The sequence below is a fragment of the Rana temporaria genome, chromosome 8, assembly GCF_905171775.1.
Source record: "Rana temporaria chromosome 8, aRanTem1.1, whole genome shotgun sequence".
Taxonomy (NCBI): domain Eukaryota; kingdom Metazoa; phylum Chordata; class Amphibia; order Anura; family Ranidae; genus Rana; species Rana temporaria.
Window position 1 is genome coordinate 190,401,817 of NC_053496.1, and position 14,673 is coordinate 190,416,489.

Consider the following 14,673-nt stretch of genomic DNA (forward strand, 5'->3'; position numbering starts at 1 on the left):
GTGGGGGACGGGAAGGTGGGGACGGGAAGGTGGGGTAGAGGTGGGGGACGGGAAGGTGGGGTAGAGGTGGGAAGGTGCGTGACGGGAAGGTGGGGGACGGGAAGGTGGGGGACGGGAAGGTGGGGTAGAGGTGGGAAGGTGCGGGACGGGAAGGTGGGGTACGGGAAGGTGGGGGACGGGAAGGTGGGGTAGAGGTGGGGGACGGGAAGGTGGGTGACGGGAAGGTGGGGTAGAGGTGGGAGGTGGGGTAGAGGTGGGAAGGTGGGGGACGGGAAGGTGGGGGACGGGAAGGTGGGGGACGGGAAGGTGGGGTAGAGGTGGGAAGGTGGGTGACGGGAAGGTGGGGTAGAGGTGGGGGACGGGAAGGTGGGGTAGAGGTGGGGAACGGGAAGGTGGGTAGAGGTGGAAGGTGGGGGACGGGAAGGTGGGGTAGAGGTGGGAAGGTGGGGTAGAGGTGGGAAGGTGGGTGACGGGAAGGTGGGGTAGAGGTGGGGGACGGGAAGGTGGGGTAGAGGTGGGGAACGGGAAGGTGGGGTAGAGGTGGGAAGGTGGGGGACGGGAAGGTGGGGGACGGGAAGGTGGGGTAGAGGTGTGAAGGTGGGGGACGGGAAGGTGGGGTAGAGGTGGGAAGGTGGGGGACGGGAAGGTGGGGTAGAGGTGGGGGACGGGAAGGTGGGGTAGAGGTGGGAAGGTGGGGGACGGGAAGGTGGGGTAGAGGTGGGAAGGTGGGTGACGGGAAGGTGGGGTAGAGGTGGGGGACGGGAAGGTGGGGTAGAGGTGGGGAACGGGAAGGTGGGGTAGAGGTGGGAAGGTGGGGTAGAGGTGGGGGACGGGAAGGTGGGGTAGAGGTGGGAAGGTGGGGGACGGGAAGGTGGGGTAGAGGTGGGAAGGTGGGGGACGGGAAGGTGGGGTAGAGGTGGGAAGGTGGGGGACGGGAAGGTGGGGTAGAGGTGGGAAGGTGGGGGACGGGAAGGTGGGGTAGAGGTGGGAAGGTGGGGTAGAGGTGGGAAGGTGGGTGACGGGAAGGTGGGGTAGAGGTGGGGGACGGGAAGGTGGGGTAGAGGTGGGGAACGGGAAGGTGGGGTAGAGGTGGGAAGGTGGGGTAGAGGTGGGGGACGGGAAGGTGGGGTAGAGGTGGGAAGGTGGGGGGACGGGAAGGTGGGGTAGAGGTGGGAAGGTGGGGGACGGGAAGGTGGGGTAGAGGTGGGAAGGTGGGGGACGGGAAGGTGGGGTAGAGGTGGGAAGGTGGGGGACGGGAAGGTGGGGTAGAGGTGGGAAGGTGGGGTAGAGGTGGGAAGGTGGGGGACGGGAAGGTGGGGTAGAGGTGGGGGACGGGAAGGTGGGGTAGAGGTGGGGAACGGGAAGGTGGGGTAGAGGTGGGAAGGTGGGGTAGAGGTGGGGGACGGGAAGGTGGGGTAGAGGTGGGAAGGTGGGGGACGGGAAGGTGGGGTAGAGGTGGGAAGGTGGGGGACGGGAAGGTGGGGTAGAGGTGGGAAGGTGGGGTAGAGGTGGGGGACGGGAAGGTGGGGTAGAGGTGGGAAGGTGGGGGACGGGAAGGTGGGGTAGAGGTGGGAAGGTGGGGGACGGGAAGGTGGGGTAGAGGTGGGTGACGGGAAGGTGGGGTGGGAAGGTGGGGGACGGGAAGGTGGGGGACAGGAAGGTGGGGTAGAGGTGGGGGACGGGAAGGTGGGGTACTGCAGACACAAGTGCTGCCCTGGCATACCCTTCTAATTGAGATGGAGGGGTACAGGCACACGGGGGGAGGGGCGCACCTCAAGTTTCTTTTAATGAACCTTCCCTGTAACCCCTGAACCCGATATGCAAACTTGACTTTCTGTGGAAAAACCCCACAAGGGCTGGTCGGCCTCCGCACAAATTCTGCATCTTCCTATTGGTTCTTCTGCTTGATGGGTGGTCCCATTGTCTGAATGGGGGGGACCACATATCTTGTTTATGTCGGGGACACGGGTGGGATTTCAGGTGCTTGTGAAGTTAACGCCCCCAAGGGTCTCCACCAATCCCTTTCTATGGAAAGAATTCCGGACCTTTCATGGAATAAAGCTTTTGAATCTTTGGACGGTTCTCGTGGAACGGTCGCCTCCGCACACGTGCGTTCTTCAGCGATGGTTACATTTAGAAGCTCAGGTTCTGCTTTTATGGGTGTTCCCGTACAGGGCGGGGCCACATGAATTATTTATTCGATAGATAAAGCCAACAAACGAGGCAACACCCTTCCCAACCTCATTTCCCAACTCGAGAGCCACAATCCTTCTCACAGATCCCGGGGGAAGATATTCTCCTACACACAGCTGACTTCCTGTCCAAGAATCTGATGAAAGCTTCTTATCCAATCACAGGATACATTGAACAATATCATTCTCATTTCTATAACTTACGTGACTCTCTGTCCCTGGGGGTCTGTAATGCAGCCTCGGGCCACGGCTGATGGGATTTCCTTTGTTGCATTCATTGAGCACGTACCTGCAGGAAAAGAAGGCTGGTGTGAACCTCAGGGGTGGGCATTCCGCCCACTGCCCCGCCCACTTCTGCTCTCATTGTTTCAATGTCTCAGTCTATTCCTTCCCACCTTACAAAGAATACGAAATTCCACTTTCCAATGTAACTGCAGGAGGGGCCGACTCTAGAACTTCCGACCCCAGGAGCCAATCAATGGAGACTTTCCCGACTTTGTGGGTTTGTACAATCTCTGAGAAACGTCCAATGGGCACCAAGAGACTTTACATGCAGGATCGATCGTCTTCTGGTCTTTGGAAAGTAGTGCTACGAAAATGATCTCAACTTCCAATCTAATCCTAAGCCTAACCCTTCACCTTTACCCCTGAATCTAACCCTAAACCTCAACCTAACCTTCACCTTTACCCCCGAATCTAACCTTAAACCTCAACCTAACCTTCACCTTTACCCCTAAATCTAACCCTAAACCACAACCTAACCTTCACCTTTACCCCCGAATCTAACCTTAAACCTCAACCTAACCTTCACCTTTACCCCTGTATCTAACCCTAAACCACAACCTAACCTTCACCTTTACCCCTGAATCTAACCCTAAGCCTCAACCTAACCTTCACCTTTACCCCTGAATCTAACCCTAAACCTCAACCTAACCTTCACCCTTACCCCTGAATCTAACCCTAAGCCTCAACCTAACCCTTACCCCTGAATCTAACCCTAAGCCTCAACCTAACCCTTACCCCTGAATCTAACCCTAAGCCTCAACCTAACCTTCACCTTTACCCCTGAATCTAACCCTAAACCTCAACCTAACCTTCACCTTTACCCCTAAATCTAACCCTAACCATAACCCCTTAATCTAACCCTAAACCTCAACCTAACCCCTGAATCCAACCCCAAACCTCAGCCTAACCCTTTACCTTTACCCCTAAATCTAACCCTAAATCTCAACCCAACCTTCACCTTTACCCCAAACCTCAACCTAACCTTCAGCTTTACCCCTAAATCTAACCCTAACCTTAACCCCTTAATCTAACCCTAAACCTCAACCGAACCCTTACCCCTGAATCCAACCCCAAACCTCAGCCTAACCCTTCACCTTTACCCCCAAACCTCAACCTAACCCTTACCTTTACCCCTGAATCTAACTCCAAAACTCAATCTAACTTCTACCCCTAAATATAACCCTCAACTCTACCCCTTAATCTAACCCCAAACCTCAGCCTAACCCTTAATCACAACCTCTAACCTAACAAACTATTAACCCTAAACCAACACTTAGCCCTAAACCTCAATCTAACCGTAAATTAGAACCTTTACCCCAACATAACCTACTAACCCCAACCTAAGCCTTAACCCAGTACTTAACCCCACCCCTCAAGGTAAGCCCTAATTTTTTTTAACCTAAATGTAACCACTAGCCCCAACCTAACCCTTAATGTTAACCCTGAACCTAACCCCAACCCTCATTTCCCTAAACATAACCTTTAACCACTAACACAACCTTTTACTCTAACCCAGAATCCAACCCCAACCCTCAATCTAAGCCCCAAACATAACCTCTAACCACTAAAAAGTAACCTCAACCCTGAACCTAACCACTCAATAAAACATGGGGATAAGGTCACCTAGGGATGCCCCTGAGCTATGGGGGTCCTTCATGTATAGAAGTCCCTGATCTGTAGGAGCCCCTGATCCATAAAGGCCACCAATCTATGAAAAGCCCCTGGTCTGTGGAAGCCCCTGGTCTATAGGGCTCCCTGGTCTATGGAAGCCCCTGGTCTATAGGGCTCACTGGTCTATGGAAGCCCCTGGTCTATAGGGCTCCCTGGTCTATGGAAGCCCCTGGTCTGTGGAAGCCCCTGGTCTACAGAGCTCCCTGGTCTATGGAAGCCCCTGGTCTATGGAAGCCCCTGGTCTATAGGGCTCCCTGGTCTATAGGGCTCCCTGGTCTATAGGGCTCCCTGGTCTATGGAAGCCCCTGGTCTATAGGGCTCCCTGGTCTATGGAAGCCCCTGGTCTATAGGGCTCACTGGTCTATGGAAGCCCCTGGTCTATAGGGCTCCCTGGTCTATGGAAGCCCCTGGTCTGTGGAAGCCCCTGGTCTACAGAGCTCCCTGGTCTATGGAAGCACCTGGTCTATGGAAGCCCCTGGTCTATAGGGCTCCCTGGTCTATAGGTCTCCCTGGTCTATGGGGCTCCCTGGTCTATGGAAGCCCCTGATCTATAGGGCTCCCTGGTCTACAGAGCTCCCTGGTCTATAGGGCTCCCTGGTCTATGGAAGCCCCTGGTCTATAAGGCTCCCTGGTCTATGGAAGCCCCTGGTCTATAGGGCTCCCTGGTCTACAGAGCTCCCTGGTCTATAGGGCTCCCTGGTCTATGGAAGCCCCTGGTCTATGGAAGCCCCTGGTCTATAGGGCTCCCTGGTCTATGGAAGCCCCTGGTCTATGGAAGCCCCTGGTCTGTGGAAGCCCCTGGTCTATAGGGCTCCCTGGTCTATGGAAGCCCCTGGTCTATAGGGCTCCCTGGTCTATGGAAGCCCCTGGTCTGTGGAAGCCCCTGGTCTATAGGGCTCCCTGGCCTGTGGAAGCCCCTGGTCTATAGGGCTCCCTGGTCTGTGGAAGCCCCTGGTCTATAGGGCTCCCTGGTCTGTGGAAGCCCCTGGTCTATAGGGCTCCCTGGTCTATAGGGCTCCCTGGTCTATAGGGCTCCCTGGTCTATGGAAGCCCCTGGTCTATGGAAGCCCCTGGTCTATAGGGCTCCCTGGTCTATGGAAGCCCCTGGTCTGTGGAAGCCCCTGGTCTGTGGAAGCCCCTGGTCTACAGAGCTCCCTGGTCTACAGGGCTCCCTGGTCTATGGAAGCCCCTGGTCTATAGGGCTCCCTGGTCTGTGGAAGCCCCTGGTCTATAGGGCTCCCTGGTCTATGGAAGCCCCTGGTCTATAGGGCTCCCTGGTCTATGGAAGCCCCTGGTCTATGGAAGCCCCTGGTCTATGGAAGCCCCTGGTCTATAGGGCTCCCTGGTCTATGGAAGCCCCTGGTCTGTGGAAGCCCCTGGTCTATAGGGCTCCCTGGTCTGTGGAAGCCCCTGGTCTATAGGGCTCCCTGGTCTATGGAAGCCCCTGGTCTATAGGGCTCCCTGATCTATGGAAGCCCCTGGTCTATAGGGCTCCCTGGTCTGTGGAAGCCCCTGGGCTATAGGGCTCCCTGGTCTGTGGAAGCCCCTGGTCTATAGGGCTCCCTGGTCTGTGGAAGCCCCTGGTCTATAGGGCTCCCTGGTCTGTGGAAGCCCCTGGTCTATAGGACTCCCTGGTCTATGGAAGCCCCTGGTCTATAGGGCTCCCTGGTCTGTGGAAGCCCCTGGTCTATGGGGCTCCCTGGTCTGTGGAAGCCCCTGGTCTATAGGGCTCCCTGGTCTGTGGAAGCCCCTGGTCTATATGGCTCCCTGGTCTGTGGAAGCCCCTGGTCTATAGGGCTCCCTGATCTATGGAAGCCCCTGGTCTATAAAGATCCCTGATCTATGGAAGCCCCTGGTCTGTGGAAGCCCCTGGTCTACAGAGCTCCCTGGTCTATGGAAGCCCCTGGTCTATAGGGCTCCCTGGTCTATAGGGCTCCCTGGTCTATGGAAGCCCCTGGTCTGTGGAAGCCCCTGGTCTATAGGGCTCCCTGGTCTGTGGAAGCCCCTGGTCTATAGGGCTCCCTGATCTATGGAAGCCCCTGGTCTATAGGGCTCCCTGATCTATGGAAGCCCCTGGACTATAGGGCTCCCTGATCATCTATAATGCTCCCTGGTCTATAGGGCTCCCTGATCTATGGAAGCCTCTGGTATATAGGGTTCCCTGGTCTATAGATGCCCCTGGTCTATAGGGCTCCCTGGTCTATAGGGCTCCCTGGTCTATGGAAGCCTCTGGTCTATAGGGCTCCCTGGTCTATGGAGGCCCCTGGTCTATAGGGCTCCCTGGTCTATAGGGCTCCCTGGTCTATGGAAGCCCCTGGTCTATAGGACTCCCTGGTCTATGGAAGCCTCTGGTCTATAGGGCTCCCTGATCTATGGAAGCCTTTGGACTATAGGTCTCCCTGATCTATAGGGCTCCCTGATTTATAAGGCTCCATGATCATCTATAGGGCTCCCTGGTCTATGGAGGCTCCCTGGTCTATAGAAAATTATTTTAGGGGAAAAGGGTAAAGGGAAAATGCAAGTTGTGTCACTTATTGGATAGGTGTCATTAATTGAGTACACCTATAGGGGGTCATCCGTCAAGTGGGCGGTGCTGGTACTGTAACCGTATTGAGCATATAAATAAATTAAAGAAATAGAGAAGTGGGGGGGTGGGGGATAGTCTAAGTGAAGACTGCAGTATCTAGATAAGAGGGTTACTTTTAGTAGCAGAAATTGACCAAAAAACTTGATTTAGAAATGTATCAAAATGAAATTTATTTAGCACAGATTGGTGCAATTTGACAAATAATCAGATAAAAAATCTAATTAGTATTTGAGAGTTCCTGTACACATAAAACAAGACTTACAAGACTCACTGGACTACAAATAACGGCGCCCGTCTACGCGCGCTGAAGGTTCACACATCAGTGACATGCATCATAAGTTAGTTTCAATTTTTGGATGCCCCGATCATGAATCGTCGGGACTATAACCAGGATGGTTATATGTGGGGAACGTTAAATCTCACCACATGTATAATACTAAAGTATCTAATTGGTGCTTTACCTGATGGGTGAACCTGTGACTAGGGGGATGGGGGGAGGTGGGGAGTGTGGAGTATGTTGTATGTTGTCAGAGCTCTGAGTAATTTTAGAACGTTTTTTTCCAAAAAGGAAGTATGTATGTGCATTAAATGTATATACAAATTCGGTGGAAGTCCATAGATAATGTGGATCCAAAATTCAGTAGGTTTGATACTAGGTAGTTATTAGAAATTCTGACTGTATTAGTACCATGCTAAAATAGCGATACTTTGTTGGTATAGTTAATTCGAATAGCATCAATATTGGTTAATCAATCAAAGAATTTCCATAGATGTTGCTTGAAGTTATCGTTGGAATCAATTTGGAAATGAATTTCAGGTAATTCTATAATGTTTATAGTGTAATTTTATGACAACAATGGATCATGCTCTCGGCACCATGAGGGACTGCTGACCATAGTCTGTATTAGGATTACAGTATGGTAGTGTTGCTTGCTATGCATTCTTTCATTTGTTACCTTGACTTAAATACAGTTGCATCTTTGATCATCCGATCGAATATAGGTAAAATTACCGACCTGTATTTGTTGTGTGTTCGTCTTATTGGTAACGGCGTCTATGACTGTGTAGTAGCAAGTTTATCAGCTGTGTTCAGTTGGTCCGTGTGATCACTAAGGACCTTGATGGGCTGGTTGCCGTGATTCGCACAGCTGTTTTTTCCTCCCTTCTTCCGCGATCCCCTCCCTTTGGTCGAGGGAGGCTGCTCGAGGAGCGCTGGGTAGCGTGTAAGTCTTGGTGCTGGCTTTCAAGCAGTCATATTGGCACTGGGCGCCTCGTCTGCTCAACAACCCGTAGGTTGTATTTCGATGGAGCAGTCCCTCCGATCTCCCTTCGGTCAGCTGAGCGCCGGTGTAGACGTAGCGGGCGTCGGGTTGTGACGTCGACGCGTTTCGCCGTGCTTAGTGGCGTAGCTTCTTCCTGGACGTACTGCACAGATAGTCGGTGGGTGTTATATATTGTTGTCTTGATTGGTGTCAATCGAAAATAACGATCGTTCTAGGAGTTCTGTCAGAAATTAACTCAATGTAATACACCAGTGTAGAGGAACTTGTAATTTAAATGAAGTAAGCCCTGATTTGATTTTGTACTACCGTGGAAGTTTACGCCTTGGTTAAAGCAGCATGACAAAACTTTAAAAATATATTTTATATGTTGGAACATTTGTAATGTAGCAGAAAAACGAGAACAAAACAAAAATTAGAGGTAAAAAATTAGAAGTAAAGAATGAATAATAGCATTGTTTGTTGTGAGACTTAAATAGGTGTCTCTATGTTATCAAAGGTAATTTTCGTATGAGTATGTATTAATATCAAGGAATACAGTAGGGGATTTACATAAAGGACAGTCAACATAGACTAAGGTGGTGCATTTGTATAAACATTATTTTAGAAGGAGGTAAGGAGTGAAAGAACTATTATTATGTTGTTTGTGGAGGAAGAAAAATTAGTATATCAGCTGAATTAATAGATGACCAATTAGTTTATTCGCTTGTATTGATTTGGTCATATAATTTTAATTTTAAGTATTAGGATGTCATATAGTAGATGAGCTAAGGATTCAAGAAAATCTGTAAATTTAGCTCTGTATTTAAGCCGGCCGGCGTGAGCGATTGTAAGCGATAAATCCAGAGTTTTTCTTTTTGTAACAATATTTTGTCAAAGTCGCCACGTCGACTCGACAGTTTTAGATGATAAATTCCTTTTACTGTTAGTCCACGCGAGTCTCGGTTGTGGAATTGAGCAAAGTGTTTTGCTAGGGGCTTTTCTGGGGTTTTTACTTTCTCGTTTATCTCCCTCAAGTGCTCGCCAATTCGTACCTTTAGGGGGCGTTTTGTTTTCCCGATGTAGATTTTTTTACACGGGCATGTGATCATATAGATCACACGTTCCGTAAGGCAATTGATTAGATCCTGGATCTCAAGGGAGATAAACGAGAAAGTAAAAACCCCAGAAAAGCCCCTAGCAAAACACTTTGCTCAATTCCACAACCGAGACTCGCGTGGACTAACAGTAAAAGGAATTTATCATCTAAAACTGTCGAGTCGACGTGGCGACTTTGACAAAATATTGTTACAAAAAGAAAAACTCTGGATTTATCGCTTACAATCGCTCACGCCGGCCGGCTTAAATACAGAGCTAAATTTACAGATTTTCTTGAATCCTTAGCTCATCTACTATATGACATCCTAATACTTAAAATTAAAATTATATGACCAAATCAATACAAGCGAATAAACTAATTGGTCATCTATTAATTCAGCTGATATACTAATTTTTCTTCCTCCACAAACAACATAATAATAGTTCTTTCACTCCTTACCTCCTTCTAAAATAATGTTTATACAAATGCACCACCTTAGTCTATGTTGACTGTCCTTTATGTAAATCCCCTACTGTATTCCTTGATATTAATACATACTCATACGAAAATTACCTTTGATAACATAGAGACACCTATTTAAGTCTCACAACAAACAATGCTATTATTCATTCTTTACTTCTAATTTTTTACCTCTAATTTTTGTTTTGTTCTCGTTTTTCTGCTACATTACAAATGTTCCAACATATAAAATATATTTTTAAAGTTTTGTCATGCTGCTTTAACCAAGGCGTAAACTTCCACGGTAGTACAAAATCAAATCAGGGCTTACTTCATTTAAATTACAAGTTCCTCTACACTGGTGTATTACATTGAGTTAATTTCTGACAGAACTCCTAGAACGATCGTTATTTTCGATTGACACCAATCAAGACAACAATATATAACACCCACCGACTATCTGTGCAGTACGTCCAGGAAGAAGCTACGCCACTAAGCACGGCGAAACGCGTCGACGTCACAACCCGACGCCCGCTACGTCTACACCGGCGCTCAGCTGACCGAAGGGAGATCGGAGGGACTGCTCCATCGAAATACAACCTACGGGTTGTTGAGCAGACGAGGCGCCCAGTGCCAATATGACTGCTTGAAAGCCAGCACCAAGACTTACACGCTACCCAGCGCTCCTCGAGCAGCCTCCCTCGACCAAAGGGAGGGGATCGCGGAAGAAGGGAGGAAAAAACAGCTGTGCGAATCACGGCAACCAGCCCATCAAGGTCCTTAGTGATCACACGGACCAACTGAACACAGCTGATAAACTTGCTACTACACAGTCATAGACGCCGTTACCAATAAGACGAACACACAACAAATACAGGTCGGTAATTTTACCTATATTCGATCGGATGATCAAAGATGCAACTGTATTTAAGTCAAGGTAACAAATGAAAGAATGCATAGCAAGCAACACTACCATACTGTAATCCTAATACAGACTATGGTCAGCAGTCCCTCATGGTGCCGAGAGCATGATCCATTGTTGTCATAAAATTACACTATAAACATTATAGAATTACCTGAAATTCATTTCCAAATTGATTCCAACGATAACTTCAAGCAACATCTATGGAAATTCTTTGATTGATTAACCAATATTGATGCTATTCGAATTAACTATACCAACAAAGTATCGCTATTTTAGCATGGTACTAATACAGTCAGAATTTCTAATAACTACCTAGTATCAAACCTACTGAATTTTGGATCCACATTATCTATGGACTTCCACCGAATTTGTATATACATTTAATGCACATACATACTTCCTTTTTGGAAAAAAACGTTCTAAAATTACTCAGAGCTCTGACAACATACAACATACTCCACACTCCCCACCTCCCCCCATCCCCCTAGTCACAGGTTCACCCATCAGGTAAAGCACCAATTAGATACTTTAGTATTATACATGTGGTGAGATTTAACGTTCCCCACATATAACCATCCTGGTTATAGTCCCGACGATTCATGATCGGGGCATCCAAAAATTGAAACTAACTTATGATGCATGTCACTGATGTGTGAACCTTCAGCGCGCGTAGACGGGCGCCGTTATTTGTAGTCCAGTGAGTCTTGTAAGTCTTGTTTTATGTGTACAGGAACTCTCAAATACTAATTAGATTTTTTATCTGATTATTTGTCAAATTGCACCAATCTGTGCTAAATAAATTTCATTTTGATACATTTCTAAATCAAGTTTTTTGGTCAATTTCTGCTACTAAAAGTAACCCTCTTATCTAGATACTGCAGTCTTCACTTAGACTATCCCCCACCCCCCCACTTCTCCCTGGTCTATAGGGCTCCCTGGAAGCCACTGGTCTATAGGGCTCCCTGATCTATGGAAGCCTCTGGTATATAGGGTTCCCTGGTCTATAGGCCTTCCTGGTCTATGAAAGTCCCTGGTCTATGAAAGCCCCTAGTCTATAGGGCTACCTGGTCTATGGAAGCCCCTAGTCTATAGGCCTCCCTGGTCTATGAAAGTCCCTGGTCTATAGGGCTCCCTGGTCTATGGAAGCCCCTGGTCTATAGGGCTCCCTGGTCTATGGAAGCCCCTGGTCTATGGAAGCCCCTGGTCTATAGGGCTCCCTGGTCTATAGGGCTCCCTGGTCTATGGAAGCCCCTGGTCTATAGGACTCCCTGGTCTATAAGGCTCCCTGGTCTATGGAAGCCCCAGGTCTATAGGACTCCCTGGTCTAAAAGGCTCCCTGGTCTATAGGGCTCCCTGGTCTATGGAAGCCCCTGGTCTATGGAAGCCCCTGGTCTATAGGGCTCCCTGGTCTATAGGGCTCCCTGGTCTATGGAAGCCCCTGGTCTATAGGGATCCCTGGTCTATAGGGCTCCCTGGTCTATAGGGCTCCCTGGTCTATAGAAACCCCTGGTCTATATGGCTCACTGGTCTATGGAAGCACCTGGTCTATAGGGCTCCCTGGTCTATAGGGCTCCCTGGTCTATAGGGCTCCCTGGTCTATGGAAGCCCCTGGTTTATAGGGCTCACTGGTCTATGGAAGTCCATGGTCTATGGAAGCCCCTGGTCTATAGGGGTCCCTGGTCTATAGGGCTCCTTAGTCGAAGCCCCTGGTCTATGGAAGCCCCTGGTCTACGGAAGCCCCTGGTCTTTAGTGCTCCCTGGTCTATGGAAGCCCCTGGTCTATAGGGCTCCCTGGTCTATGGAAGCCCCTGGTCTATAGGGCTCCCTGGTGTATGGAAGCCCCTGGTCTATAGTGCTCCCTGGTCTATGGAAGCCCCTGGTCTATAGGGCTCCCTGGTGTATGGAAGCCCCTGGTCTATAGTGCTCCCTGGTCTATGGAAGCCCCTGGTCTATAGGGCTCCCTGGTGTATGGAAGCCCCTGGTCTATAGGGCTCCCTGGTGTATGGAAGCCCCTGGTCTATAGTGCTCCCTGGTCTATGGAAGCCCCTGGTCTATAGTGCTCCCTGGTCTATGGAAGCCCCTGGTCTATAGGGCTCCCTGGTCTATGGAAGCCCCTGGTCTATAGGGCTCCCTGGTGTATGGAAGCCCCTGGTCTATAGGGCTCCCTGGTGTATGGAAGCCCCTGGTCTATAGTGCTCCCTGGTGTATGGAAGCCCCTGGTCTAAAGGGCTCCCTGGTGTATGGAAGCCCCTGGTCTATAGGGCTCCATGGTCTATGGGGCTCCCTGGTCTATAGGGCTCCATGGTCTATGGGGCTCCCTGGTCTATGGGGCTCCATGGTCTATGGGGCTCCCTGGTCTATAGGGCTCCATGGTCTATGGGGCTCCCTGGTCTATAGGGCTCCATGGTCTATGGGGCTCCCTGGTCTATGGGGCTCCATGGTCTATGGGGCTCCCTGGTCTATAGGGCTCCATGGTCTATGGGGCTCCCTGGTGTATGGAAGCCCCTGGTGTATGGAAGCCCCTGGTCTATAGGGCTCCCTGGTCTATAGGGCTCCATGGTCTATAGGGCTCCCTGGTCTATGGGGCTCCATGGTCTATGGGGCTCCATGGTCTATGGGGCTCCATGGTCTATGGGGCTCCCTGGTCTATGGGGCTCCCTGGTGTATGGAAGCCCCTGGTCTATGGGGCTCCCTAGTGTATGGAAGCCCCTGGTCTATAGGGCTCCATGGTCTATGGGGCTCCCTGGTCTATAGGGCTCCATGGTCTATGGAAGCCTCTAAGACTGGGCTGATGTTATACATGATATAGAATGATAGTTTTAGTTCTACATTCAGATGATCTGTACTTCCAGTCCTTTAAATTCCAGACTTACATTGTCTCATCTTCTCCAGATCCCAGTCCTCAGCGCTGGCAGAAGGGAGGAGAACCCCGAAGATCATAGTGATGTACAACGTCCTCATGTCTGATCTGTATAGAAGGAAAGCCGTGTTATCTCCTATGAAAGGATCTCCAGGATCTCCTTCCCACATTCCGCCTCAGACACAGACAATCACTCAGCACAGTGCCGATCCTGACTTCCCTGGGGCCCTAAGCGGCTTGCATAGTGAGCCTATAGGGCGGATCGGCCCTGACTCAGCATTATGTGATCCGCCATCACAGGCTAGGACAGGAAATGAGCTGTGCGCAGGAGAATCCCTTCCTCTCAGGAACAGACAATTATCTCCTGAAAATTATTTTCTATAAGTTGAATGGGGAGTTCCTCTTCCTGACATTCCTTTATTTCTTAGGACTATTCACTACTTCACGCGTTCCATTGCTTTTTCTGCATCCGAAATGCATAGAAAGTAAGTTGCATTGTTTCCAATGGCATAGTTCACACCAGTGCTTGCAGTTCCAGCGTCTTCTGATTTCATAAAGAAGAAGAAAATAGAACATGCTGCATTTTTCCTGCACAGAACTTTACTGGAACGTGGAAAAGCAAATCAAAAACGCACCAGACCCCCTGAGTACATTGAAAAAGGAACAGAAAGGTTCACACCTAAAAAACGTCCTCCATATCCAGCAGCATGTTCTACTTCTTTCCTGGAACTGCGAGCACTGTGTGAACTTTGCCATTGGAAACCATGGAACCTCCTTACTAGGTGCACCGGAACGCGTGAGGACTCAAGTATCACGAGGAAGAGAAAATAAAGGAGAAAAGGATTTGGAACGCATAAAAAAACGCATCAAACACACACATTCAGAAACACACCTGTGACCTGGTCTTCATACTCCCCCCATTTTTATATCTTGTATTAGAGGCCCTGGAAGGTCTTACCTGAGTCCGGTGTTGTGAAGGAGAAGAATTTTCCCAGAATGAAGAGATGACCTGACACGACACCTTAATAAGACGAGATAATGCGGTGACACCCTACAAGGGAGAGAGAATACGGTGACACCCTAATAGGGAGAGATAATACGGTGACACCCTAATAGGGAGAGATAATACGGTGACACCCTATCAGGGAGTCACACCATTTCATCAGACCTCGGGGTGGAGTACATTGGGCACAAGGTGGAATCATCAGTCTGAGAAATGACACTTTGGGCAATTTTCCAATTCCTGGCATGTCTGTAAACTCCATGGCCCAGATTCTCAAAGAAGTTACGCCGGCGTATCTCGAGATGCGCGGCGTACGTGTAAATATACGCCGGC

General features: G+C 49.7%; 1 protein-coding gene across 1 annotated transcript in view; it reads right to left on the reverse strand.

Annotated features, from left to right (window-relative positions):
* Positions 1–14,406, reverse strand: part of LOC120909785 — a 57,650-nt gene extending 43,244 nt beyond the window's left edge. The window contains exons 1-3 of the mRNA XM_040321518.1: positions 14,296–14,406; positions 13,351–13,445; positions 2,397–2,481 (exon numbers count right to left, since the gene is read on the reverse strand). Of these exons, the coding sequence (XP_040177452.1) occupies positions 2,397–2,481; positions 13,351–13,438 (173 nt within the window). The 5' untranslated portion in view covers positions 13,439–13,445; positions 14,296–14,406. The remainder of the gene's footprint in view (positions 1–2,396; positions 2,482–13,350; positions 13,446–14,295) is intronic.
* Between the last annotated feature and the right edge of the window lie 267 nt (positions 14,407–14,673).